The following is a 26353-nucleotide window of genomic DNA, read 5'->3' as shown; positions in this document are numbered from 1 at the left end:
CGGAGCTGGGCGCCAAGGCTCCGAGGGCGGTGCCGGTGGGTGGGAGGGTCCCAGGGGCCGGGCCTGGCCGCTGCGGGGCCTGCCCTGAGGGAAGCGCCTAGGAGGCCGGGTTTTCTGTCTTTGGCTCAGTGTCTGCGCCCTCGGAGAGGGAGCCATCCGGTAGAGAGCGCTCCTGCACGCCTGGAGCCGGGGCGCCCCAGTCCCCTGCCGCTTCTCCAGCAACACTGTGCCTAGCTCTCGCGTGTTGGAGCCCCTTCTGGAAAATGCCAAGTTTAGCCAGACCATAGGTCTCCGCCCCAAGGCATCTACCATGGAGAAGACGACACACACCTTCAAAGCCACCTGTGCATTGCAGAAAGCCCGTCACGCCGGTGCACTCCCGGCTGTGTAGCTGCAGACTAGCATGTGTGTTACACTGAACAGGAACTCTGGCAGCAAGGTCGTGTAACTGCAAACCCTGTCCAGCGACCTGACTGGCCGTCCGTGGGAAAATGGGCAAGTCGTGACTTCTGACAGGGGAGCAGGAACGACCTGGAACTTCAGGTGCCAGGGCTGAGGGAGAAGGGCGATGATGCAGAACACCCCTGGTAAGACATACACAAGGGTGAGCCGGCGCCGTGGCTCAATAGACTAATCCTCCTCCCAGGGGCGCCGGCACACCAGGTTCTAGCCCTGGTCGGGGCGCCAGGTTCTGTCCTGGTTGCCCCTCTTCCAGGCCAGCTCTGCCTGTGGCCTGGGAGTGCAGTGGAGGATGGCCCAAGTGCTTGGGCCCTGCACCCCATGGGAAACCAGGAGAAGCACCTGGCTCCTGCCTTTGGATCAGCGCGGTGCGCCGGCCACGGCGGCCATAGGAAGGTCTTTCTGTCTCTCTCTCTCACTGTCCACTCTGCCTGTCAAAAAAAAAAAAAAAAAAAAAAAAAAAAGCGCCTATATACAAGGGTGAAGCTCAGCAAACCTCCGTGTTGATCAGGAACACGACATACAGAGACACACCCCAGATTCAAGAGATGGCTGGAGAGGCAGGAAGTCCATGTTCAAAGAGATGCCTGGAGAGGCAGGAAGTCCATGTTCAAAGCACTGATCTCACGGGTTAAGTGGAGTTCATTGCTCAAATGGATGGATGAGCAGATATATGGGTGCGCCCTGCATCATTTTTATTTTTGTGTGATGAGTGCAGTAAGTAGCATGTCAGAAGCAAAAACAGGGGAGAAAGAGTGTTCCCAGCAGGAGAGCTCAGCTCAAGGAAGTCACTGAAAGAAAGCCAGTGTGACTGGCACACAGTTCTGCGAAGGTGACAGGAGGTGAACAGATGACAGAGGTGAGCACACGCTTCTTGCTAAGGGGGAGTGTGGAGCTCCTGATGAGTCTAAGTGCGGAGTGTAACTTTCAGGAAAGTTAAGTCACAAACTGTTTGTTCAAATTCCCCAGGGGAAAGGGGACACTGTGGCAAGGCCATCACCAACTAGCCCCCTGCTGTCTCACAGCCACTGCTAGTCCACTCTTGCACAGCCCTAGCTCGAGCCACAGGGTCACTGGATGAATGTGCCCTTCTCTCCTCTCTCTTAGGAGCCAGCTCTTTCAGCCTGGTCACAGCCCCATGCCCGGGGCTTGGGAAGTGGGGCATCTGGAATTTTCTGTCTCAGGGCTAAGCATGGACTGTTCCCTCTACCTAGCACACCCTCCCCCTAGCCCAGATACCTCATGGCTCCCTCCTGCACTGTAGTCATGTCTTAGCTCAGTTGCCCCATTAACTTTACCTAAAACTAAAATCTTCTGTATCCCTGTATCCTGCTTTATTTTCTTCACTGCACTCATCTCTTCCTGATGTTGCCTATGTGTTTGTCTACTTCCCTTGCACTACAGTGTAAGTTCCAAGAGGTTGGGAAGTTTGTCTTGAGGGCAAGAACCTTCTCCATTAGGCTAAAACAGCCCCCAGGTTGCAAGGCTTATCCCAACGAACATGCAGTTGCTGCTCACGGTCACATGCAATGGTTCATTACAACAGGAGCTTCAGCCGTCACTGCAGCACTGAGAAGGCAGTGCGGCAAATTCTGCACTAGCTCTTCAAGCTCTTGCCCAGAAACATGCCTACGACATCCATTCACATTAAATTGGCCTAAGCATGTCATGGTCCCATGTGACCAATAGATGCAGGGGAAAAAAACCCACTGGACAAAATTCCCCGCAAAGTAGAAATAGAAGGAAATTTCTTCAATATGGCATCTGCAAAGTAACTACAACAACATGACACCTTAATGCACACCTTGGGAGGCAGCAGCAGATGGCCCAAGCTCTTCGGTCCTTGCCAGCCATGTGGGAGATCTGGATGGAGTTTTGGCTCCTGGTTTGGGCCTCGCACAACCCCAGCTGTGGTGGACATTTGGAGAGTGAACAGTTGGGAGATCTTTCTATGTCTCTGCCTTTCAAATAAATAAATAATTTGTTTCAAAAGCAGAAAGCTTTGCCCTTAGGATCAGGAGCAAGGCAAGGATATTTGCCTTTACCACTCCTACTGGGCACTGTACTAGAGGCCCTACTCAGTGCAAGAAGGCAAGGAAAAGCAATAAAGCACACAGAAACTGGCACTTTCAAAAGAAGGCATGATTGTACATATGGAAAATCCTAAGGACTCGGTATCAAAAGACAGATAGAACCAATGTTTGGCAAGGTCACAGAATGCAAGGACAAAAAAACAAAAACCAATTGTATGAAAGTAGGGATGACACATCCTAATCTTCTTTCCAAGGGAATTAATTCCAGGTAGCAATATCTTGACCAGTGCCTACGGTGTAAATATAAAAACTTTAACTCAGATGCATTACTCTTGTTGACTTCTTTATTAGACTTTTGATTCCCAATTACATTACATATCTCCAAAAACTTAATTACTTTCTTCATTCTGTTTGCTCTCATAAAACACTCATATTACAAAGGAATAGAAAAGAATGGCTTCACATTTGAAATTATTCTTACACAATCACAAGTTATATGCCACTGGTGGTTATGGAAAATGAGCAAGGTTGCCCCTGGCAAACACTAACTTTTCTATTTCTTTGGATTTTCCTATTCTGGGCATTTCATGTAAGTGGAATCATATAGTATGTAGCTTTTATAACCGGCTTCTTTCACTTATAATATTTTCAAGGTTCACCCACAGGGGCAAGTCTTGTGGCACAGATGGCGAAGCTGCTGATCAGGATGCCCACACCCTGAATCACAGCTCTGCTTGTGATCCAGCTTCCTGCTAATGCATCCTGAGAGGCAGCAGGTGATGACTCAAGTGCTTAGGTCCCTGCTGCCCATATGGGAGACCCAGAGGGAGTTCCTGGCTCTTGGCTTCAGCAACACTTTTTAAAGGTTCATTCATTTTTTAGCATGCAGCTTCATTCCTTGTTAAGGCTGAATAATACACCATTGTATGGATATGCCACATATCCATTCACTGGCTGACTGACAGGTTATTTTATCTCTTGCCTACTATGAATAACACTACCATGAACAGTCACATAGAGCAAGGATATGTTTTCAGGTCTCTAAGGATATAAGAAGGGACTTCAAAATTAATGGAAAATGGAATTAAATTTTTTTTTTTAATTTGGGAATTTGGGAGGCACAAAGAGAGCAAGCGAGCGAGCTCCATATCCACTGGTTCATGTCCCAGTGCCTGCAACAACTATGGCCAGGCCAGGCCAAAGCAGGGAGCCAACAACTCAATCCAGACAGCGACCAAATAGCTACAGCCATCTCCTGCTACTTCCCAGGAAGCTGGAATCAGGATCTGGAGGTGGAGTGCAAACCCAGACATTCTGATAAGGGACGCAGGCATCCTAACCAATGTCTTAACCACTATTCCAAACACCCACACTTGGTGCAAAATAATCTTGAAATCCATGTACAGTGTTGTTATAATACATATTTTCCATGTACTGTTTGAAGATTCCTCATGCCTGGGAGAACTGCTGGTACATGGAATGTCTATTTTTTGAGGAACTGCCAGACTGTTTTCCAAAATGGCTGTACATTACATTCCCACTGACAATGAGGGTCCCAGTTTCTCCTGCCAACATTAGACTATAGCCACCCTAGAAAGGAGATTGTTATAACAAAATAAACAAATGCAAGGTGAAGGGGGTGCCCCGAGCTCCTCAGTGACAGTGGACATCCTCCAGGCAGGCATATGCTTGAATCCACCGCAGAACACAGGGATGACACTGTCCTACCCCTACTGCCTGAGGGGCCCCCCCTCAGCGTCTCCAGGTCAGTAGCGTTGGGATCATGCAGCAACCAGTCAGAAATGCAGATTCGTGGACTCACTCTAAAACCACCAAGCCAGAGACCAAGCACTCTCTGATGCCAGGTGGTTCTGATGCCCACTTGAGCTTGGGAAAGGCAGAGCCCACTGCAACTCACCATCTGATTAGTGACCATCAAAGTGCACCAAATCCACCCCTTGCAGGAAGGACAACAGCTTCACCACAGTGATCGCTCTCAAGGTCTCAATCACCCATGTCAAGTGGAAGGGTTTGATTCCTCTCAGTGACTGGTGATACTTATTTATGGAAGATGTTCAGTTAGTTTTGGACCAGCTGGAAGGGCAGCAGGAATTTCATAAGCAGGACCACAGCCAGTATCACAGGTTACTATTTCCCCCTCACACTTGCTGCTCTAAATATGCCTGTCCATTCAAAACCTCCAGGAGCGTCCACCACAGCTTCTTCACTCGTGGAGAAAGGACGGCACAAGGGCGTCATGGAATGATCACCTATAGCAAGAAGAGATGCCCTGGGTGCCAGCAGACACAGCCCACAGCACCCCAGGGATCCTGCATGGTCAACACCACTTTTTAAATTAGGCGAGAAATGCTCCTTGAACTATTATGGGCTTCTTTTTCATAGACTGCCATGTAACAATCTTTGTGAATGCATTCCTTGCAAGTTAATATATTCAGTCACGAGAGCAGGCAAAGCCTCTTCATGGCTACATGTTCTTTTTACTTCCCTCAAATGCTGGTTGTATCTGCTGCCTCTGTGCATCCTCACAAGGAAGCAGCTGGCCTTAGAGAAGTGACCCAGATGAAAAACCAGGCTCAGTCGGCTCCTGCTAGGTTGCGGGGAGAGGTAGAACACACTCAAATGTGCATGTGGGTGTAGAGGAGGAACCACACGGCTGAATAGGAAAGAATAACAAACCTTGAGACTCAAGCTAAAAACTTCAGACTCAGCCCTTCGCCCCATCAGCGGCTGGGGTGGTCTCACAGCATTTCTCTTGTCTGTGACATCACAGTGTCTCTGAGTGAATTCAAAACCTTCTGGTAAGTGTCCAGCACTTCCCGAGCTGTGGGCCGCTCCTCAGGAATCTGATTCTTACATGCCTTATGGATGTCAAACAAGTGGAACCGGACCATATCACTCCCCTCCACGTGCCCCAGAAGGAAACTGGAGACATCTGGAATCTTCCAGATGTCGATCTTCTCATCATACGAGGGCATGAACTCGTCCTGAAAAGGCCTGTCCTCTCCATAAGGCCACAGCTGCTCTGGGGCCACGAAATCCCCATGAAGCTCCCGGTGGCCGCACTTCACGAACGTCCTGGAGCTGCGGTTCACCAGGGGCAAGGCATCCAGGTCGTTGGCCACAATGCTGAAGTTACTCGTCAGCAGATACTGGGACAAGGTCTTGGGCAGGTCGCTGGAGTCACACATGACCCGCGTGCCCAGAGGGCTGTGGTGCAGGTAATCGATGATGCTGACGTACTCCATGGCCAGCTGCAGCCGGTGCTGCCATGTGTTCACCTGCTGGTACTTGGACAGGTTGAGTGTTTCCTCCAGGTTGCTCAGGGAGCCCAAAGGGTGATATTCGGTAAGAATAGTGTTGTCGTCCTCACAGAACCCGAGCAGCGTGACCACATATCTGCTCTGCAGAGACTTCAGCATCTGCAGCCCGTGCAGGAAGTCATCCTTCATCTCCAGCCTGGTGAGCCGAGACAGTGCGACTTTGCGCTCCTTCCACTCCGACAGAAAGACCTGAAACAAAGCCGCAGGGAGCATCAAACCTGGATGCCACCAGGCTTAGTGACCTGAGAAATAACTGTCTTTTAGTGGCAGATGCGGTGCGAAAGGTGCAGAAATTAAGGGGCCAGAGACCCAGCCCTAGAGGTGCTCTTGGCCTCGTTATAAAAGACACCTGGAGGGGCCTGCACTGTGGCGTGGCAGGTCAAGTTGCCTCCTGTGACACCAGTATCCCATATGGGTGCTGGTTCAAGTCCTGGCTGCTTCACTTCCCATCCAGCTCCCTGCTAATGAGCCTGGGAAAAACAGTGGCCCAGTTACTTGAGCCCCTGCACCCACATGGGAGGCCCAAAGGAAGCTCCTGGATTCAGACTGGTCTAGCTCTGACCATTGTACCTATTTGGGGAGTGAACCAGTGGATGGAAGACCTGTCTCTCTCCCTCTAACTCTCTCAAATAAGTAAATAAATCTTTAAAGCAAACAAACAACAAAAAAGACACTTAGAACAAAGACAACATCCAGCAAGGCAAGAACACAGGAGTGTGGAAAATCTTAGGGCGGGAACAGGTGGAAAGCACTGACTCTGGCCAGACACTGAAATCCTGCTGGAGCAGCTGCTGGAGGGCTCCTGGGAGCTGCTCCTTGAGGGTAGCTGGGACTTGCAGATGCAGAGCATGGATGAAGGAACGACAAGCAGACACACCTCCACCCTACTGCAGTGCACAGGGCATGGAGGAGCTGCCAGCAGGGAGAAGACTGGAAAACCCTACACTCCCTCCCCCAGTGTACCAAGGTGACTCCTGGATTTTAAAAGGTAACATAAACCACCAACAGCAACATTTCCATGTAAGGGGAGCACCTTTTCCATGTTCTATGGTTTTATGTTGCTTCCTTTGTAAAGGCAAGAGCTGAAATGCCACAAAGACACTAGACCTGTCCTTATGGCTCAAAAGTAACAGAAGCACATTACAGCCCTGGATTTTCATTTTTCACTTGCTAAAGTTCCAGGAAGCACTGTCATTAAGGAAAGAACCAAAAAGAAAATTACAAAAGAGAAAACAAGCTCAGAAGTTCATGACATCCCTGACCCAGACTGGCTCTGCACATAATGAGCTCTCTTCATCATCAAAACAAAGGCAATTTGTTATTTATCCAGAATTTTAACATCAAAATTTAAAAATCTATCTATGGCAATAATCTAAAATAGATGAAAAGATTCAGAATTTTTTTTATTGTTTATCTCTTCCTAAAACATCTATTTGGAGAAGGGTGAATAGAATTTCCTTTTTATTATAAAATTAATCATGAATAGTTTTCTTGGTAAAAACTCAAGTACAGAAGGATGAAACACACCTCCTTCCCCAAAATTTTATTTCCCAATCCAAAATAAACCTGACCACTGTCTAGTTATTATGAACCCACAAGTTTTTCTGCACTTTTATATAATCAGTGTACACTTAATTATAAAACAGCATTTGAGTTGGTTGTTAAATAGAGACTCTATGCATATTGTAATTAGTTTGTTTCTCTTAATTGATAACCTAAGAGATCTTTACTGCATGTATATACACATATACACTAGGTCATTCCTTATAAGTTTTATTGATTTGAAAGGCACAGCCAGAGAGGGGAGTGAGAGAGAGAAAGAAATCTTCCACCTGCTGGTTCAGTCCCCCAAATACCTATGACAGCTGAGGCTGGGCCAGGCCAAAGCCCAGAGCCAGGGAACTCAACCCAGGTATCCCATGTGGGTGGCAGGGACCAGGTACTTGAGCCATGAACTGTGCCTCCCAGGGTGCACAAAAGCAGGGAGACAGATTGCAGGTGGAGGTGCCATTTGATCCCAGACAGATAGGTGATGTGGGTATTTCAAGGCATGGCCCAACCCACTTCACCAGCATGCCTGCCCCGCAGGTCATCTTTTTAAAGCTCTGTGATATTTCATAGTATGGGTATACTATCTATGCTAGTGTGTTTTCAGTAAGGCTTTACATACAGTCACTTTACTTTACACACACGGATGCTGTTTGTATTGGATTCTTCCTCTGACTACGATGTAGCTATAATTTTGTATAAATCTTTAAGGATCTCATGTGATCTATTTTTAATGGACATCCAAATTATTCTCCATTTTTTCCAATGACAATGCTATAACAAAGAGCCTTTTATCTACTTCTCTATGTGCATCTGCAAGTATATCATAAGCTAGAAAAGCAGATGAGAACTATGCACTGCCATCATTACCTCCAAGTGTGGGCCAACGTGTACCACCACCAGTGTCTACCCTTAGTCACATCAGATGTCACTGATCTTTGCAGTTGGTGCAAATCTCAAGGAAGAAAACCATCTCACTACACCAATTTGTCTTTCCTAACTATGAATGAAGCTGAATATTTTCATCTCCATTGGTATTTCTGCATTTCTACTGTTGAAAATCTGCTCCTTGTCCTTTATCCATGGCCCTACAGGGTCCTTTGCCTGGTGCCTACTCATTATCAGGGACTCTTCATGTATCACACATGTGAGTCCTATTATTAATGTAAAAGATACAGAAGATCATTTATGTGCTCTTTTGTACTACAAGGTAACTGCTATGCAGTCAAATGTTTTAATTGATTTAACAAGTATTTATGTGAATACAAATTGAAATTCTTGCCACCATGAAATTTACAATCTAGTGCAACGAATAAAATAAACAATTCATAAAGTACACTGGAAGGTGAAATGCACTTCCGAGAAAAACAAGGAAGGGTTTGCAATTTTATTTTATTTTTTAATTTCTTTGAGAGGCAGAGAAAGAGCAACAGCGTGAGAAGATAGACAGACAGTGAGTTCTCATCTGTGGCTTATCCCATCAAATGTCCACGATGGCTGGGATGGGGCCAGATGGAATTCAGGAACCAGGGACTCAGTGCAGGTAGCAGAAACCCAATCACTTGAGACATCACTGTTGCCTCTCAGGGTCTGCACTAGCAGGAACTTGGAGTCAGGAGCCAGAGTTGGAGCCGGGCATTGAACCCAGGCACTTAGTTAACAGGACACAAGACATCCCAACTGGTGTCTTAAGCACTGGGCCAAATGCCTGCCCTTGCAATTTCAAATTAGGCTGGGGAAGGTCTTAGTGGGTTGGCATTTGATTGAGGCCCTGAGGGTGAAAAGGGAATGATCGGGGCTGGCACTGTGGCGTAGCAGGTAAAGCTGCTGCCTACAATGCCGGCATCCCATATGGGTGACTATTCAGGTCCTGGCTGCTCCACTTCCAATCCAGTTCTCTGCTGTGGCCTGGGAAAGCAGTGGAAGATGGCCCAAGGGCTTAGGCCCCTGCAGCCATGTGGGAGACCTAGAAGAAGCTCCTGACTCCAGATTGGCACAGCTCCAGCCATTGCGGCCAACTGGGGATGGAAGATCGATCTCTCTCTCTCTCTCTCTCTCTCTCTCTGCCTCTCCTTCTCTCTCTGTGTAACTCTTTCAAATAAATAAATCTTTAAAAAGGGCGGGGGGCGGGAGGATGAGCTGCTTGATATACAGAAAACTATCCCAAGAAGAAAACAGCACGGCCAAAGACGGAGCCAGGTGGAAGCAAGCCCACGAGCTTCCAGAGCAGCAAGGCCAGGGTGCTGCTGCGGGACAAGGAAGGACAGCAGAGGAGAGGGGCTGGCAGGAGGGTGCAGAATGACTGGCAGGGCCTCCTTGCTGAAAGGACTCTTGCTTGCAGTAAGACAGAGCCTCTGGAGGATTTGGGGCACCCGGCTGCAGTGCTGAGGACAGACTGAAGGGGGCAGGGCAGCAGAGACCATCCTGGAGGCTGGCGAGGCAATCTGGGTTCAGGTCAGGGGTGGGGTGGCTGGGGGTCGGAGCCTGAGAAATGCTCTGTTTCCAGATGAACTGGGAGTGTGCAGACAGTAAAGGCTGCTGAGGGAATGAACAAGAAGGCGAGAGAAGGAGAAAAGTCCCCGACAAACCCCTCCTCCACCCCCAGGATAAAGATGTTACCTGAGACAGGGAAGAGCAAGCTCTGAGGGGGAGGATCTGGACTAAGAAGTCTGGGCGGGCCTTTCTGACACCCAAGCAGACGCGCCAGGAGCAGACAGAAAAGTGAGAGCTGAGGGACAAGGTCTCAGCTGCAGACACTGCCCCAGGCTGCACGAGGAGGCTGGCAGCGAGTGCAGAAGAAAGGCCAAGTTACACGGGACCGAGAGCAGGCGGGCAGCAGTGAAGACGCTGGCTGGGAAGCCTGTATCCCGTATTGGAGTGCTTGGGTTTGAGTCTGGCTCTGCTTCCTATCCAGTTTCCTGCTCATGTGCCTGGGAGACAGCAGGTGATAGCTCAAGTACTACTGAGTCCCTGCCACTCTTCTGGGAGTCCTGGATGGAGCTCCTGGCTTCAGCCTGACCCAGCCCCTGCCACAGTGGGCAGAGAGCGACTCAGTGAATAGAAGCTCTGTTTCTCCCACTATTGTCATTCTGCTTTACAAATGTATAAAATTTAAAAACAAATAGCCTGAAATGTTCAAAACAGACCATACAGGGGCTGGCATTGTAGTATAGCAGGTAAGGCTGATGCCTGCAATGCTAGCATCCCATATGGGTGCTGGTTCAATACCCAACTGCTCCACTTCCAATCCAGTTCCCTGATAATGCGCCTGGGAAAACAGCAGAGAATGGGCCAAGTGCTTGGGATGAAGCTCCTGGCTCCTGGCTGTTGTAGTCACTTGGGGAGTGAATCAGTGGCAGATCTGTCTGTCTCTCTCTCTCTTTTTTTTTTTTTTTATTTGACAGGTAGAGTTAGAGAGAGAGAGAGAGACAGAAAGAAAGGCCTTCCTTCTGTTGGTTCACTCCCCAAATGGCCGCTACAGCCGGCGCTGCGCCAATCCGAAGCCAGGAGCCAGGAGCTTCTTCCTGGTCTCCCACACAGGTGCAGGGCCCAAGCACTTGGGCCATCCTCCACTGGCCTGCCGGGCCACAGCAGAGAGCTGGACTGGAAGAGGAGCAACCAGGACAAGAACCCGGCGCCCATATGGGATGCCGGCGTCGCAGGTGGAGGATTAACCAAGGGAGCCACAGCACTGGCCCCATCTCTAACTCTTTCAAATACATACATACAGGTAAAGCCCATTCTTCTGACAGCATCCAATCCACACTTCCTGAAATTTAAGGTACTGTTCTATAATTTTGAAAGCAAAAGCCCAATGGTAAACACTCTTGATTCTCCATGGTAATCTGTCATCTCCTGAAGTCACCATCCAGGAAGATCCTTCCGGGGAGATGCAGGCCACGCCACGCGAGGCCATGCTGCCTTCTGCTCGTGCCCGATCACAGCGTGGTGTGACCTGGCTTGTGCCTCCACTGCCCACAGCAGTATGGCTGAACTTCTGCCTTCCAGGGAAACTGGTGCTCCCGTGGTCTTTCGTCACAGAACTGCTGCTTCCAATGCGTTTCAGAGGCTGAGTATCTCCCTGACACCTGGTGAGCACTGTCCCTCACATGACTGGGAGAAAACAGAGCTGGTTGTTTTAAGGTAACAACTCAGGTTTAGAATCCCAAAAGGGATAAATCCCCATCTGCATCCCTGGGGAAAAAGACTGGCGGCAGCAAGAAGAAAAAGAGAATTTTCACTTTACCTCCTATTAAACATCTGAATTGGATGTACTGCTTCTATAACGAAAAAGAGAAAAGAATAAAGACAGTGGGTCACTCTGCCTCTCACAGAGCAATCAGTGCAGGGATCAGACGAAGCAGCACACTGCTCAGGGCGGATGACACAATGCCACTGGCAATTCCAAACACTAACCTAGGATTACAGTTGGGGAAGACAAGGAACTGGTAGCGTGTCTGTGCATGGTAGAAACATCAAAACTAAGCCAGTATTTTGTATTTACTGGACTAAACAGCCTGTGTATTCCAGCCCCTAAAAAGTGCACGGTCCTGGGTGCATGTCGAGGATGCAGCTTTGGTGCCCTCGGGGAACAGACTACTAAAAGCAAGCCAAGCTCCAAGAGGAGATCATGCATGTGGCCACCCTGGCCACACTGGACTGCTATGGCTGGACTTTGAAATCTGTGGCTCAGGGCTCCTTAGCAGCTGGATGTGCTGAGAGCAGTGGCACTGGGTGTGGTGGAATGAGAAGGCCATGCCAAGATGGGCGCTGGCAAGCGAACATCAGTTACTCAGGAATGGCTTTGAAACCCACCTGGCAACGGAGCCTGCCGGGCAACAGGCTGTGATTGGATGGCTTTGGAAACCACCTGGCAACAGGCTGTGATTGGTTGGGGCATAGACCGCCCCTTGACTGGATTGGCTGGTCTTGGCTATATAAGCTGTTGTACTAACTAAAATAAACGAGTCTGCCGGCTGCTCGCCTCAAACCTGCTTTCACCCAACTCCCAGGGTCTGTGTGGTGACTCCGCGCCTCTTGCCCCTACCACGTTCCTCCTCTCAGAAACGAATCCACTACAACATTGTTGAGAAATCAACTGCAACAACTGGGCACATCATCTAAGCCTGCATTTAAGGTCATGGAGAGGGTCCAGGAGGGAAGCATGAGGACCATGTCTTCTCAACCTCGGCACCACTGACCTGGGGCCACATGCCGTCCTGAGTGTTCCAGGGTGTAGGGCACCGTCCCTGGCTTCTACTCAGTGGGTGCCAACGGCAGCCCCAGCTTCCCACGGGTGACAACCACGGAGGTCTGCACACATTACTAAACGTTGCCTTGAGGAGCAAAATTGCTTCTGGTTGAGAACCACTGCTTTACAAGGTCACACTGGGAAAGAAGCCAGCAAAGGGTAATTAAGAACAGCCAATGAAAGAGGAAAACGGAAAGTGGGCGGTGCCTCAGGAAGACAGGACCACAGGGAGAGGAGTCGGCTGCACCAAGGGCTGTAACAGAGGAAGAGGAGGAAGCAAGAGAGGTGCCCGACCTGGAGTCTCCTGGTGCTCTTGACTACAGTTACAGTGGTGGTGGTGTTGAGAAGCCACGCTGGAACAGGAACAACAGACCAGAAGAAAGGGCACGCAACAGCTTCAGGGGACTCGCGAGCACAAAGAATCGGGTGTTCTGTTTAAATTGCATTTATTGGGACCGGCGCTGTGGCGTAGCAGGTAAAGCTGCCACCTGCAGTGCCGGCATCCCATACGGGTGCCAGTTTGAGCCCCAGCTGCTCCACTTTTGATCCAGCTATCTGCTATAGCCTGGGAAAGCACTAGATGGTGGCCCAAATCCTTGGGCCCCTGCACCTGTGTGGGAAGACCCAGAGGAAGCTCCTGGCTTTGGATCGGTGCAACTCTGGCCATTGTGGCCAATTGAGGAGTCAACCAACGGGGAAGATTCCTCTCTCTCTCTCTCTCTCTGTGCCTCTCCTTCTCTCTGTGTAACTCTTTCAAATAAATACATAAATATTTAAAAATAAATAAATAAATTGTATTTATTTATTTGAGAGATAGACAAGAGGGCTCCCATTGGCTGGTTCACTCTTCAAATGCTCAGGAGTAGGCCAGCTCAAAGCCAGTAGCCAGGAACTCGGGAATCTCCCCTGTGGGTGGCAGGGACCCACCTATTTGAGCCAGGGTCCTCCCAGGGTAGGCATTAGCAAAAAGCTGGAATCAGGAGCAGAGCCAAGACTCAAACCCAAGCTCTCTGATATGGCGTCCAGGAGTTTTAACTCGGAGCCACAAGCCTGCCCTAGGATGGTTTTTAAGAGCCTTTACCTGCATTTACCAATAGGAGTACTGCCTGGGGTGGGAGAGACTGCTGACTGATGGAGGATGCCAGAGAGGGAGCAACTTAAAGGAGTGACGTCACAAGAAATCAGGGATGGTGCTGGAGCTGCTGTCTTCACACATCTGGTGATGGAAAAGGAAGACACTCCCCTGGTTAACTTCTGTTTTCACAACTGGTGGGCTGTGCTGAGTGCATGGCTGAGGTTTGTGGTGAGGCATTTAAATTGTGTGGTTGTGGGATTGACTTCTCTGTCAACATAGTTCATCTAGTACAGCGAGATGCACACAGCTGGGTTCAAATGTGTCCGCGGCTGCTCCAGCCAGGCATGACGGAGAGACTGAAGCAGGGGGTGTTGCAAGGGAGGAAAAGTCCACGGACTCCTTGCTGGGTGAGTGGGGAGCAAAGATGGGAGGGAGGGACATGAAGGGGAAGGCAGTGGGCCAAATACTGGAGGTCTCTGAGATGGAGGACTACTGGAGTACAGGGAGATCAGAGTGGGATGCTGAGAACTTTGGTTACAGAAATTCCTATCCGAAATTCACATCTTAGGCTGCCACAGTTGGAGGGGTGCCCATGCAGATAGTGGGTGGCACAGTGACAGGAACAAGTGACTTCATGCAGGACAAGGAGTGACCTCTGCCACAGCCCAGGCAGACCCTGGGATTTCAGCAGGGACAGGGATCTCACAAAGCTAACCCTGGAACACTTCAAATACTCACATTCGCCCAAGGGCACATTGCAGCCAAAAAAATACCACCAGTGTAGCAGCATTCCAGTCACACTTCACCTTAATAAAAAACCTGCACTACTCAGGTTACTACTGTCCGCATTATTAAATCCGTATGTGAATGGGTATGACTCATAGATTCCCTGAACTTGTATTTTATCTTCAAACAATACTTTGCAATCATTACCCCTATTCAGAAACACACCCTCCAAATGTCCTGAGCAACTGTGACAAAATGGGAGCAACCCTCAAGGTCCCCTCTCAGGAGGAGACAGAAATCAGGGGGCCGGGGGGGCACCGTGGCGTTGCAGGTTTAGCTGCCACTTGAGACACCCACATCCCCTATCAGAGAACTGGTTCAAGGCCTGGCCACGTCCCTTCTGGCCACTTTCTAGCTCCCTGCTAATGCACCAGGAAGGCAGCAGTCCTCGTGTCCCTGCAACCCGCATGGAAAACCCGGATGGAGTTCAGACTCCTGACTTCTGCCAGACCCAGCCCTGGCTACCACAGGTATTTAGGGAGTGACCCAGTAGATGCAAGTCCTCTCTCTCTCGCTTGTTCTCTGTCATTCTACCTTTCAGGTGGATTGAAAAAAATTTTTCTTTTGAAAGAAATCAACAGGTTAAGTCCTTATCCTATCTACTTCACCCCTTCACGACCTAATGCTTTCACTACCACCTCAACGATAACGAATCCTGAGTGCACATTCCCCTCCCAGGAATAGCCCTCTGCTCAACTTGTATGTACATCCCGCTAACTACCCTGTCTCATCGCGGACATCTCCACATTAACACACCCACAGCAGACACACACACAGCCCACCCCTTCCCAGCTGCCCCATCTCATGCAAGCCCAACGCTGTTCTTTCTGCAGCCCAAGTGGAACCTGGCAGTCACCCACTCTTTCTCTTTTACCCAGCCACCCGGGCTATTAGGAAATCCTTGGCAATACAAATGCCTTTAAAATACAAGATTAGTGGGGCTGGCACTGTGGTGCAGCGGGTTAATCCTTTGCCTGTGGCACCAGCAATCCATATGGGCACCAGTTCGAGTCCTGGCTGCTCCTCTTCTGATCCAGCTCTCTGCTATGGCCTGAAAAAGCAGAAGAAGATGGCCCAGGTGCTTGGACCCCTGCACCAGCGTGGGAGATTTAGAGGAAGCTCCTGGCTCCTGGATTCAGATAAGCCCAGCTCCAGCTGTTGCGGCCATTTGGGGAGTGAAACAGTGGATGGAAGATCTCTCTTTCTCTGTCTCTCCCTCTTACTGTCTGTAACAGTACCTCTCAATTAAATAAAATCTTTAAAATAAATAAATAAATAAAATACAAGACTAGCTCAAAAAATTTGTAGAAGAGTGCAATTAAAAGTTTATTTTTGGAGCCAGCATTGTGGCACAGCGGGTTAATGCCCTGGCCTGAAGTGCCAGCATCCTATATGGGCGCCAGTTTGAGACCCAGCTGCTTCACTTCCCATCCAGCTCTCTGCTGTAGCCTGGGAAGGCAATAGAAGATGGCCCAAGTCCTTGGGCCCCTGCACCTGCGTGGGAGGCCCTGAAGAAGTTCCTGGCTCCTGGCTTCGGACTGGCACAACTCTGGCCACTGCGGCCAATTGGGGAGTGAACCAGCAGATGGAAGACCTCTCTCTCTCTCCCTCTCTGCCTCTCCTCTCTGTGTAACTCTGCCTTTCAAATAAATAAATAAATTTTTTTTTAAAAAGTTTATTTTGATGCAAAAAACCCTGACATATACACAGAGAGCGAACTTCAAAATGTTCATGAAAAATGGGGCCTGTGTTATATGCAGCAGGTTAAGCTTCAGCTTGTGACACTGGCATCCCGAATCGGAGCGCCAGCTCAAGTCCCAGCTACTTTACTTCCAATCTAGCTTCCCGCTAATGCACCTGAGTAGGCAGCGAATGGTGGCCCACATGCTTGCAGTTCCTGGCTCCTTGCTTCAGCTTGGCCCAGACCTGGCTGCTGCAGGCGTTTAGAGAGTAAACCAGTGGATGAGGACCTGACACTCTGCTTTTCAAATAAAGATTCTACTTCTCCACAAACTTGCTGAAGCACACTTGTACACCCAGAATCTGTCACTTACCCTCTTCACTGCTGACACCCTTGTCACACCGCGATTCTTTCCCTGCCCTGCACGGGTCACTAACCACACCAACCACACATCTGGTTCTTATTTTCTTTAGTGTCTGACTCCCGAGCTAAGCATGAAGATAGGCAGGGTCATTTCTTTCACTGCTGTGCCCACGGCACCTACAGCGAATCAATGTATCTTCAGAAGAACCGGTCACCTTGTTCATGGTTTCACTTTTCGTACACTCCGTCCCTCCTCCCAACTGGCTTCTCCTGTAAGGGGCCTGCTTTGCACGCCCACGGAGGGAGCAGCCGTGGCGTCTTAGTCTCCTAGGAGGCACACTCCTGTTCTCTCCCAGCAAGAAGCTGCGTCCAGTGATCCTCAGCCAGCTGCCAGACGCACTGACCGTCATGTCTAGAGGCCTGTTACCATAGAAAACACCACAACCACAAGCAAGGTCACACTCGCTGGCTACCAGTGAAGAAGGGTTCTGGGAGCTTCTATCTGAGAACTGCAGTCACCCCTGTGGTGCCTCTTTTCAAATGCAAATTTTTAAACCAATAAAATACCATCATAGACTTTGAAAAATCAGAAAACAGCACCCATGACAATCTTTATACAACTTCTATCATTTCTGTATTTTCCTACCTGCAGCTGAAAACAGTATACTACACAGTTCTATACTTGTTTTCCTTGAATTTTTATTTATTTTTATTTTATTTGAAAGGCAGAGAGACATAGAGACACAGAGAAAGGGATCTTCCATCTACGGATCACTCCCCAGATACTCCTAATAGCCAGGACTGGACCAGGCTGAAGCCAGGAGCCTGGAACTCCATCCAGGCCTCCCACATGGGTGGCAGGGATTTAGGTACTTGAGCCATCATCTACTGCCCCCCAAGGGTATGCATCAGCAGGAAGCTGGATCAGAGGCAGAGTAACTGGAACTCAAACCACACACTCCAATATGGGACATGGGTGTCCAAGGCAGAGTCTGAAATACTGTGATGGCTGGCGCCGCGGCTCACTAGGCTAATCCTCCGCCTTGCGGTGCCGGCACACTGGGTTCTAGTCCCGGTCAGGGCGCTGGATTCTATCCCGGTTGCCCCTCTTCCAGGCCAGCTCTCTGCTGTGGCCTGGGGGTGCAGTGGAGGATGACCCAAGTCCTTGGGCCCTGCACCCCATGGGAGACCAGGAGAAGCACCTGGCTCCTGCCATCGGATCAGCGCGGTGCGCCGGCTGCAGCATGCCAGCCGCGGCGGCCATTGGAGGGTGAACCAACGGCAAAGGAAGACCTTTCTCTCTGTCTCTCTCTCTCACTGTCCACTCTGCCTGTCAAGAAAAAAAAAAAAAAAAAAAAAAAAAAAAAAAAAAAAAAAAAAAAAAAGAAAGAAAGAAAGAAAGAAAGAAAGAAAGAGAAATACTGTGCCAACACTGGTCCCTGCATCTTATTTGTCATCATAAAACTGCCTTCATGATGCCACACAGGGCTCCTAATCACACCTAACAGCTGCAGAACAATCTACCAGGGGCTGCGCCACGATTCACTCTCCTAAAGTTACTGTATCTAGTTAGCTGTGGCCTCCTTTAGGCACCTAGCTTTTTCCCTCCTTGCATTAGGACAATGTCCCAGGTGTGAGATGACTGGGCTAACAGAACCTCTACGCCCTTTAACACGAAACACCACACTGCTTTCCCAAAGGACAGTGCTGGGTTTCACCATGATTTGGCCCCACACTCACACAGACATCCAAAGTCCCATATTAATGGTTCTAAGACAGAGGAAACTTAACACAACTCGAGGGCTCAGCAGGTGGCATGGGGGGGTCCTCAGGCCACTGGGGGCATGCCCCTGGAAGGTTATTCTAGAGGTGGGACCCTGCCTCTCCCCACTGTTGGCTCACCAAGGACCCTTCCACCCCCTGCACTCTGCCATTGCCCTCACCAGACACCAGACAAACAGGGCCATTTGATCTTGGAATGGAGCCTACAAAACCATGCGCTCAGTCAGTCCTTTCTCTTTACAAGATAGCTGCCCCGGGCATTCCGCTGCAGCAACAGAGAGCTCACTCATCCAGGCTAGCACTCCGACGGTCTCCCAGGGGCGACCACGAACTCACTCTCTTCACAGCTCCTTCCCCAACACGCTTTAGCTGCCTCACTTCCGTTCGCAGCTCCTCACAGGACAGCCACGGCGAGCAGTTCTTCATCTGGCCCACTCGGAAGTACCCGTAGGGACAGCGGCTGGGGTCCAGCGCGGGGCGCTGAGGGGAAATGAAAAACCGATGGAGGCAGAGGTAGAGGAGCGCGTTCATGAGCGCCAGGCCGAGCAGCAGCCCGACAACCGGGGGTACTTCTCTGTGGCTGGGGCCTTTCCTCTTCTCCAGGGGTCTCTTCTCCATGCTGGCATCCCCTGTAGCGGCCTGAGATGCAAAACGAAGCGAGGAGGAACACACTATCAGTTTTTATCTGCGTTAAAGTGTTCTGATGACGCAGGATTGAAGGTGATCACACACTCTTGTGCCTTTTACATTCAAGGACCCTTCAAGTGCCCATATTATCTAAGGATTAAGGGATTTTTAGGGTTTATACAAAATGTTCGAGGTAACTGCTCCCATAATCTTTTTCTTTTTTTTGAAATAAACTAAATTTACCTGGAATACCTCAGGTCAGAAGAGAGGTGCTCGTGTCTGACTCTGTCTTACCCACCCCAGTGTGCATTAAGCAGATAGTCATGAATGTTTAGTAAAATTGAAAGTAAAATGGCAGCCTTCCACTCCGCCTCTGGCAGAGGAATAGAAGTGAGATCATTTAAAAAAAAAAAAAAAAGAAGGAAGAAAGTAAAATGGGGGCCAGCACTGTGGTGTAGTGGGTAAAGCTATTGTTTGCAGTGCCCGTATGCCACATGGCTGCTCCACTTCCGATCCAGCTCTCTGCTGTGGCCTGGGAAAGCAGCAGAAGATGGCCCAAGTCCTTGGACCCCTGTACTCATGTGGGAGACCTGGAGGAAGCTCCTGGCTCCAGATCAGCTCAGCTCCAGCCACTGTGGCCATCTGGGGAGTGAACCAGCGGATGGAAGACCTCTCTCTCTCTCTGCCTCTCCTCTGTCTGTGTATCTCTGACTTCCAAATAAATAAATAAATCTTTAAAAACAAAAAGAAAAAATGAAAGTAAAATGTATACAAGAGTACTTCAAATACTTCAAAAAGTTTGTGGAAAATAGAATTCAAAAATGAGTTTAGGGGTGGGCATTCGGCCTAGCAGTGAAGACGCTGCATTCCCCATCAAAATGCTTGTGTTCCATGCACAGCCCTGGCTCCTGATTCTAAATTCCTTCTAACGTGCACCTTGGGAGACAGTGGTGACGGCTCAAGAACCTGGGTTCCTGCCACTCACGTGGGAGACCTGGATTGAATTTCGGGCTCCTGGCTTCAGACCTGGTCCAGAAAGCAGGCAGCAAATGGAAGCACTCTCTCTCTCTCTCTCTTTCTCTCTCTTAAAAAAGAAAGAAAAAAAAAATGAAAAAAGGATGAGTTTATTTTCTTGCAAAAAAAATTCTAAAACCTATGCAAAAACTTCATAGAAATGTGTTTTGAAAAAAATTGTCTGGATTTAAAAAATTTTTGAACCAAAATAAACATTTTTAAATTCCATTTTCCCAAAAACTACGTCGAGTACCCTTCCATTTGTTAGTCCAGGGGTTGGGGCAGAAGGTGGACAAAGGGTAGGAGGTGGGGCTGCAATGCTGAGGACCTCCTAAAACCTAAAACCTAAAACCTAAAACCTAGACATCAGGATGTTCCCTGGAAGACACTCAAAAGCCTTGCATGTTCTTACGAAGCAAAAGGTGCTCTCCAGCAGGGGGAGAGGTGGAGCTGAGGTGGGAGACTGAGAGCGAGGGACTGGTCAGGGGCCCTGGTGATCACCTGGGGTCAGAGACAGACACAGGAGCTACAATGCTGGTGGTGAGATGAGGAAGGGGACTCAGAACTGACCTGATCAGCACAAGGCCCGGGGTGGAGGGGCCTGGATGGCGACAAGCAGTGGGGAGGACCCTGGAAGCCACGAGTGCTTGCCACTCAGAGTGCCTGGGCAGAGGCCATGGGTGAGCCAGAGCGGAAGCCCACTGATACACTAACAACGGACATCCACCAGTGTCAGCTGTACATTGGCACTGGCATGCAGGGGGGCTCCAGCGTCAGAACGGACCCATGCACCTTGTGCCAGAGACGTTGCAAAGGTTACCTTCCAGGAGCGTCTTCCTTCTCCCAGTTCAGGTCTCCATCCAGACACTTGGGTCAGTGAGTGTTCCAGTTGGCCCCACAGACTGGTTTGAAAGAACTCTGCCACAAAGGAGCAAAGAGGAAGTTTGCTAAGTAAAACCCAAGGCTCTAAACATACATACATGGCAGCAGTCCAAATGGTGCACTTTTTCCAAGGGTTCTCCCGGTGCCTGGGGGCCCCTCGGGCTCTCAAGCCCCACGATGGTGCAGCAGCCACAGGGAAGTCTTCCCACAGCTCCAACAGCTTGTCTGGGCTCAGCCCCAGGCTTCCTCATCAGCCTCTCCCTGGTTCCACTCTTCCCCTCTCCCCCTCCACTGCAAATATCTGACACAAATGAAGGTTCAAGTCCTGGCTGCTCAACTTCCCATCCAGCTCTCTGCTGTGGCCTGGGAAAGCAGTAGAAGATGGCCCAAGTCCTTGGGCCCTGCACCCATGTGGAGACCCAGAAGAAGCTCATGGCTTCAGATCAGCCCAACTCCGGCTGTTGCGGCCAATTGGGGAGTGAACCAGCAGATGGAAGACCTCTCTCTCTCTCCTCCCCTCTCTTTAACTCTGTCAAGTAAATACATAAAATCTTCAAAAAAATAAAGAAAGAAAGAACTTAGTAATGACAACGTGGTGCCCCAGCCACTCTGCCAGACCAGAGAGCAGCAGGTGCAGGTCAGCACAGCACCTCCGCCTCCTCTAGTCAGGGAACTTAGTTGAGGTGTTGTTCTTACCCGACAAAGAAAAGCCCACCTGCCTCTCCCTCCTGTCACTGACGCTGCTGAATTGCTTCAAGTCACTTGCTCGGCAGCCGCCACCCTCGTGAACTAACACCATCTGCTCCCCTATGCCTTCATCTCCCAGCCACGCCTTTAGTGGTCAGGACAGCCACTTGCTCACCTTTCTCTTAAAAGATTCCAGCCCCCTACCTTTCTCCATGGCCCACTCCTTCCTTCAGGGAATGGCACTGTGATGACCTTTACCGTGCAGGCCTCAATCTCCTGGGCTTCTTGCACCTGCACCTGCTCGCAGAGAGGGCTCTGCACAAACAGGCCACTGACTGCCATCTCTCCCTCAACATTTAAAGTGGCCAAGCAAGTCAACTGAGACCCCTAGGAAGGGCCGGAGCGTAAACACTGAGGCTTAGAGACAAAAGTCACAATCAACAGAGAACTACATACTATGCGTTGTAGCGCACCCAGAGGCAGTGCAAAGATGAGCGATGTTCCATGCCCGTCACAGCTGTCAACTCCATCCCAGATGATTCGTAAACAAGTGAGGCAGTGTTCCGGTAACAATGTGTTCACGACACTGGAATCTGAACTTCCTACAGTTTTCGTGGGGGTTCTGCCAAACGTTTAAAGAGATCAAAGCACTCTTGGCTTTCAGGTTCCGGGTCAGGGTCAGGTCCGTGCAGTCTCAACTGCACGCAACTTCAGTTTTTGTCTACACACTGTGATCCCTGAGTCTACACTATGGCCCAGCGGGCTCATCAAGGTCTGGCATGTCCACAGCTGAACTCAGTGTCTCCCTTCTGTCCCCAACACCCCCTTCTCTAGGGTTCCCTCTCTGTGATGAGCACACAACCTACCCACTCACCAAGTTGCAAACCAGGGTGATCCCTCCTCTCCTAATCGCTAATTCAACCAATCACCTCAGAGTTAATTCCATCACCCCAATCTCGGGTCAAGTCTGTCCATGTCTCTCCAAGCTGCTGCCTCTGTCCTGGTGTAAGCCACCAGCATCTCTCACCTGGGCTTCTGCAACAGTTTCTCGTGTGGTCTCCCGGGTCCTTGTTCCCAGTCCATTCTCCACACAGCAAACAGGATCTTTTATCTTTAATGAATACTTCAAGGACAAAAAAAAAAAAGTCATAAACATCCATTCAGCTTAGTAAAGTTGCATTGCATCATATTGTTTCAGTGCTTTTTAAATATAAAAAACTTTTAAATAAAAAAGTTTATTTTATTTAAAAGGCAGAGAGAGAGAGAGAGAAAGAAATCCTCCATCTGCTGGTTCACTCCCCAAATGCCTGCAACAGCCAGGGCTGGGCCAGGCTGAAGCCAGGAGCCTAGAGCTCAATCCAGGTCTCCCATGCGTGTTGCAGGGGCCCAGAAACTGAGCCATCCTCTGTTGCCACTCCACCCCCAGGGCACATATTAGCAGGAAGCTGGGTTGGAGCAGAGCAGCTGGAACTCTGATATGAGATCTGAGTGTCCCAAGTGGCAACTTAACCACTGTGGCACATACCCACCTACATATCAAGGCTCTCTCTCTCTCTCTCTTTTTTTTTTTTAAGATTTATTTATTTCAAAGGCAGAGAGACAGAAAGAGGGAGAGACAGAGATAGATCTTCCATCCACTCGTTTACTACACAAATGGCTGCAATGGCTGGAGATGGGCCAGGCCAAAGCCAGGAGCCAGGAGCTTCATCCAGGTCTCCCACATGCATGCAGGGGCCCAAGCACTTGAGCCCTCCTCTACTGCTTTCCCAGACACATTAGCAGGGAGCTGGATCAGAAGCTGGGACTGGAACTGGTGCCCATCCAGGATGCTGGCACTGCAAGTGGAGGCTTAGCCCTCTATGCCACAGCACCGGACCCCAGGGCTTTTTCAAAGACATAAATATTGCATCCGCGTCTGCTGCCTGCCCAGAAGTAATCACCTTCCTCAAGTTACTATTGGGTACCGGTTCTCAAAGCAGGGTCCTGACCCATAACATCAGCAGAGCCCGGGAACTGGGGAAAAAGGCCAACTTGTGGGTTTCCACCCCAGAACTACCAAGCCAGAAACAAAATCTGTTTTAAGAATTAAGTTCTCCAGATGATTTGCCAGTGTGAGAAACTCTGGTGTGAGTAATTTCCACTGTGTTTTTATTTTCGCCACAACCATGCGCCATAGATAACAACACATGTCTTCCAGATCTGTAGAGTGGTGGTGTGCCAGCCCTACCCCTTATACAAGTGGTGGTTTGCAAGTCTTGCCCTTTATACCTGATGGGGCCCTGGTCTGTCTCCATGTTGATACACCTGGAGCTAGCTCAGGACTGTCACCTGCTGACTACACCCGTCCGTAAACTTCTGTGCAGCTGTCCCCCCTCACATGCGGAAGAGCTTCCCAGGGTGATTGTTCTAAAGCACGCTTGGTCTCTCTCAGATTAAAAATATCCAACGGCCCCTGCTCGGCCCTTAGGCTCAAGCCCAAACTCTCCCGAGGCCCTGAGATCTAGCCTGCCTGTCTCTCCAGAGGCCCCAGGCCTGCACCCCACACGCCAGCACATGTGTTCCTTCTTTGTCTGCCTCACCAGGTCCGGGTGGACGACCCACCTGTCCCACTCACCTCAGTACTCTGGGTGCTTGGCCTACGACAGGTTCGGGGGGAAGAAAGAGCGGCCCGTCACCTGGAACACCACCCTCCCAGTCTCGTCCTGGGGCGTCGCCTCCCCTCCCGCATTCTCCCTTCTCTTCAACCTGTCCTCCTCCTTCCCCACCTCTGCGCACAGCCCAAGCCCACGGTTAACCCTCTCAGCCCTCACACTCCTGCTCCCGACTCTGATCTAACCCCAGGGTTTACAGGACCTGAGCCCTCTACGATTTGAGGGGTAAGGGATACTCTTTAAGGAAACACAATTAGGAATGTAAAATTGCTGGGCCCTTTGCCAGGGTTTGGAAGGGATTTGTGCGAGGGAAAAGTAGAGAACTTCCTCCTAACCCCACACCTGCTAGCCACAGTCTAGTCCCACAGAGCTCCCCCTGCACACTTCATTTCCATCCAAAGGCTGCCAACATCAGTGATGAAATTCTGCAGGACTCCAGGGCCAGCGCTGTGGCGTACTTGGTAAAGCCGCCATCTGCAAGGCCAGTGACTCATATGGTTCAAGTCCCAGTTGCTCCACTTCCAATCAAGCTCCCTGCTAACGTGTCTGGGAAAGCGGCTAAAGAGCCGCTGCCTGTAGTGCTGGCATCCCATATGGGCACCGGTGCTAGTCCCAGCTGCTCCACTTCCAATCCCCCTCTCTGCTATGGCCTGGGAAAGCAGTAGAAGATGGCCCATATCTTTGGGCTCCTGCACCCCGTGGGAGACCTGGCAGAAACTCCTGGCTCCTGGCTTCAGATCAGCACAGCTCTGGCCATTGCAGCCATCTGGGGAGTGAACCAGTGGATGGAAGACCTATCTCTCTCTCTCTCTCTTTCTCTCTCTGTGTAACTCTGACTTTCAAAAAAAAAAAAAATACCTGGGGCAAGTGTTGCGGCATAATAGATTAAGCCACACGTGCAGCATTTCAGCCCTGGCTGTTCCACTTATGATCCAGCTCCCTGCTAACCACACCTGGGGAAGCACCAGAAGATGGCCCAAGTTTTGGGGCCTCTGCACCTACAGGGGAGACTTGGAAGAAGCTCAAGGCGCCTGGCTTTAGCCTATTCCAGACCCAGCCGTTTTTGGCTGTCTGAGGAGTGAACCAGAGAATGGAAGACTCTCTCTCTCTCTCTCTCTCTCTCTCTATATATATATATGTATATATCTCCCTGTCTCTTGCTGTGACTCTGTCTTTCAAAATAAACAATATAAATGTTTAAAAAGAAAAAGACACCTGCACCCTCACTGCAGCACAAGTCATTAACAGATGAATGGGTAAAGAAAATGGGGGTTAAACACAATGTGGAATATTATCCCGCCAGAAGACAGATGGAACTGGGGGTCGTTATATTAAGTAAAATAAGCAGACACGGAAAGACAAACACCGCATGTCCTCTACATGGAAGCTTAAAGAAAAAAAAAAAAGATTGTATATCTTCAACCCAAATTTTAAACAGTGAGTCACAGAGGCGGGGTGGGGGTGGGAGGAGTTGGACAGCCGGCACCAAAACAGCAGGATGCACCTAAGAGGGGGGCAACCGCAGCATAATATCCTGTGTGACCGGAGAGGGGCTGGGCGGCTCCAAACACAAAGACAGGGAAAGGGACACTGCCCGGTGCCTGGGCTCATGCCGCGTCTGTGTGTTGACAAGCTGCACGGCACCCGTTAAAAACGTGCAATACATTTAAAATAATCTAATAACAATAACGAATAATCACAGTTTAAAATAATTTTTAAAAAGCAACGGCACAAAATTAGTTTTTGCAGTATTTTACACTTAAGAAAGAGATTAGTGTTACCCAATGCGTAAGAACAGAATCCCACTTTGCCCATGCAGTCCAAGGAAAATTAATTATCTTAAGGATTTCTGGACACTTACCTGGCTCGGAGTCCCGGAGGTGCCGGAGGCGGACGAAGGGAACCACATTAACAAGTAGAGGGCTTTCGACGAGAGCAGCAGCAGCGGCAGCGATGGCGGCGGCGCGGGCAGCGCCCGGGAGGAAGGCGCCCTTGCCCGCGCCCGGCGGGGCCCGCGGCCTCGCGTTCACAGCGGCGAGCCGGGCCCACGCCTCAGCCCGGCCGCCCGCGTCCCCGCCTCCGTCGGACACGAGGCGGGCGCCCGAGCCGGGGCCGCCGCGCGCTCCCCCGAGAGCCCCGCGCCCGCGCGCCCGCGCGCCCGCTCGCGGCCTCC

General features: G+C 50.1%; 1 protein-coding gene across 7 annotated transcripts; it reads right to left on the bottom strand.

The window, feature by feature from the left end:
* Positions 1 to 2818: 2818 nt before the first annotated feature.
* On the bottom strand, positions 2819 to 26353 carry POMK (protein O-mannose kinase). 7 transcript variants are annotated; one of them, XM_089325948.1, is made up of 6 exons: positions 26042 to 26353; positions 22557 to 22652; positions 20781 to 20878; positions 19932 to 20030; positions 18656 to 18958; positions 2819 to 6022 (listed from the first exon to the last, which is right to left on the bottom strand). In XM_089325948.1, exons 5-6 carry the CDS (start codon positions 18935 to 18937, stop codon positions 5252 to 5254), a joined length of 1053 nt encoding a protein of 350 aa, XP_089182074.1. In that variant the 5' UTR covers positions 18938 to 18958; positions 19932 to 20030; positions 20781 to 20878; positions 22557 to 22652; positions 26042 to 26353; the 3' UTR covers positions 2819 to 5251. The 7 variants fall into 7 exon arrangements, with proteins under 7 accessions (XP_089182074.1, XP_089182076.1, XP_051688284.3 ...); XM_089325950.1 differs by having other exon boundaries at positions 19973 to 20030; positions 26042 to 26184; XM_051832324.3 differs by lacking the exon at positions 19932 to 20030.

The sequence above is a fragment of the Oryctolagus cuniculus genome, chromosome 2 (assembly GCF_051225735.1).
Source record: "Oryctolagus cuniculus isolate XC-2025 breed Fujian yellow rabbit chromosome 2, ASM5122573v1, whole genome shotgun sequence".
Taxonomy (NCBI): domain Eukaryota; kingdom Metazoa; phylum Chordata; class Mammalia; order Lagomorpha; family Leporidae; genus Oryctolagus; species Oryctolagus cuniculus.
The sequence above is the reverse complement of the archived record's forward strand: the minus strand, read 5'-3'. Positions and strand labels throughout refer to the sequence as shown.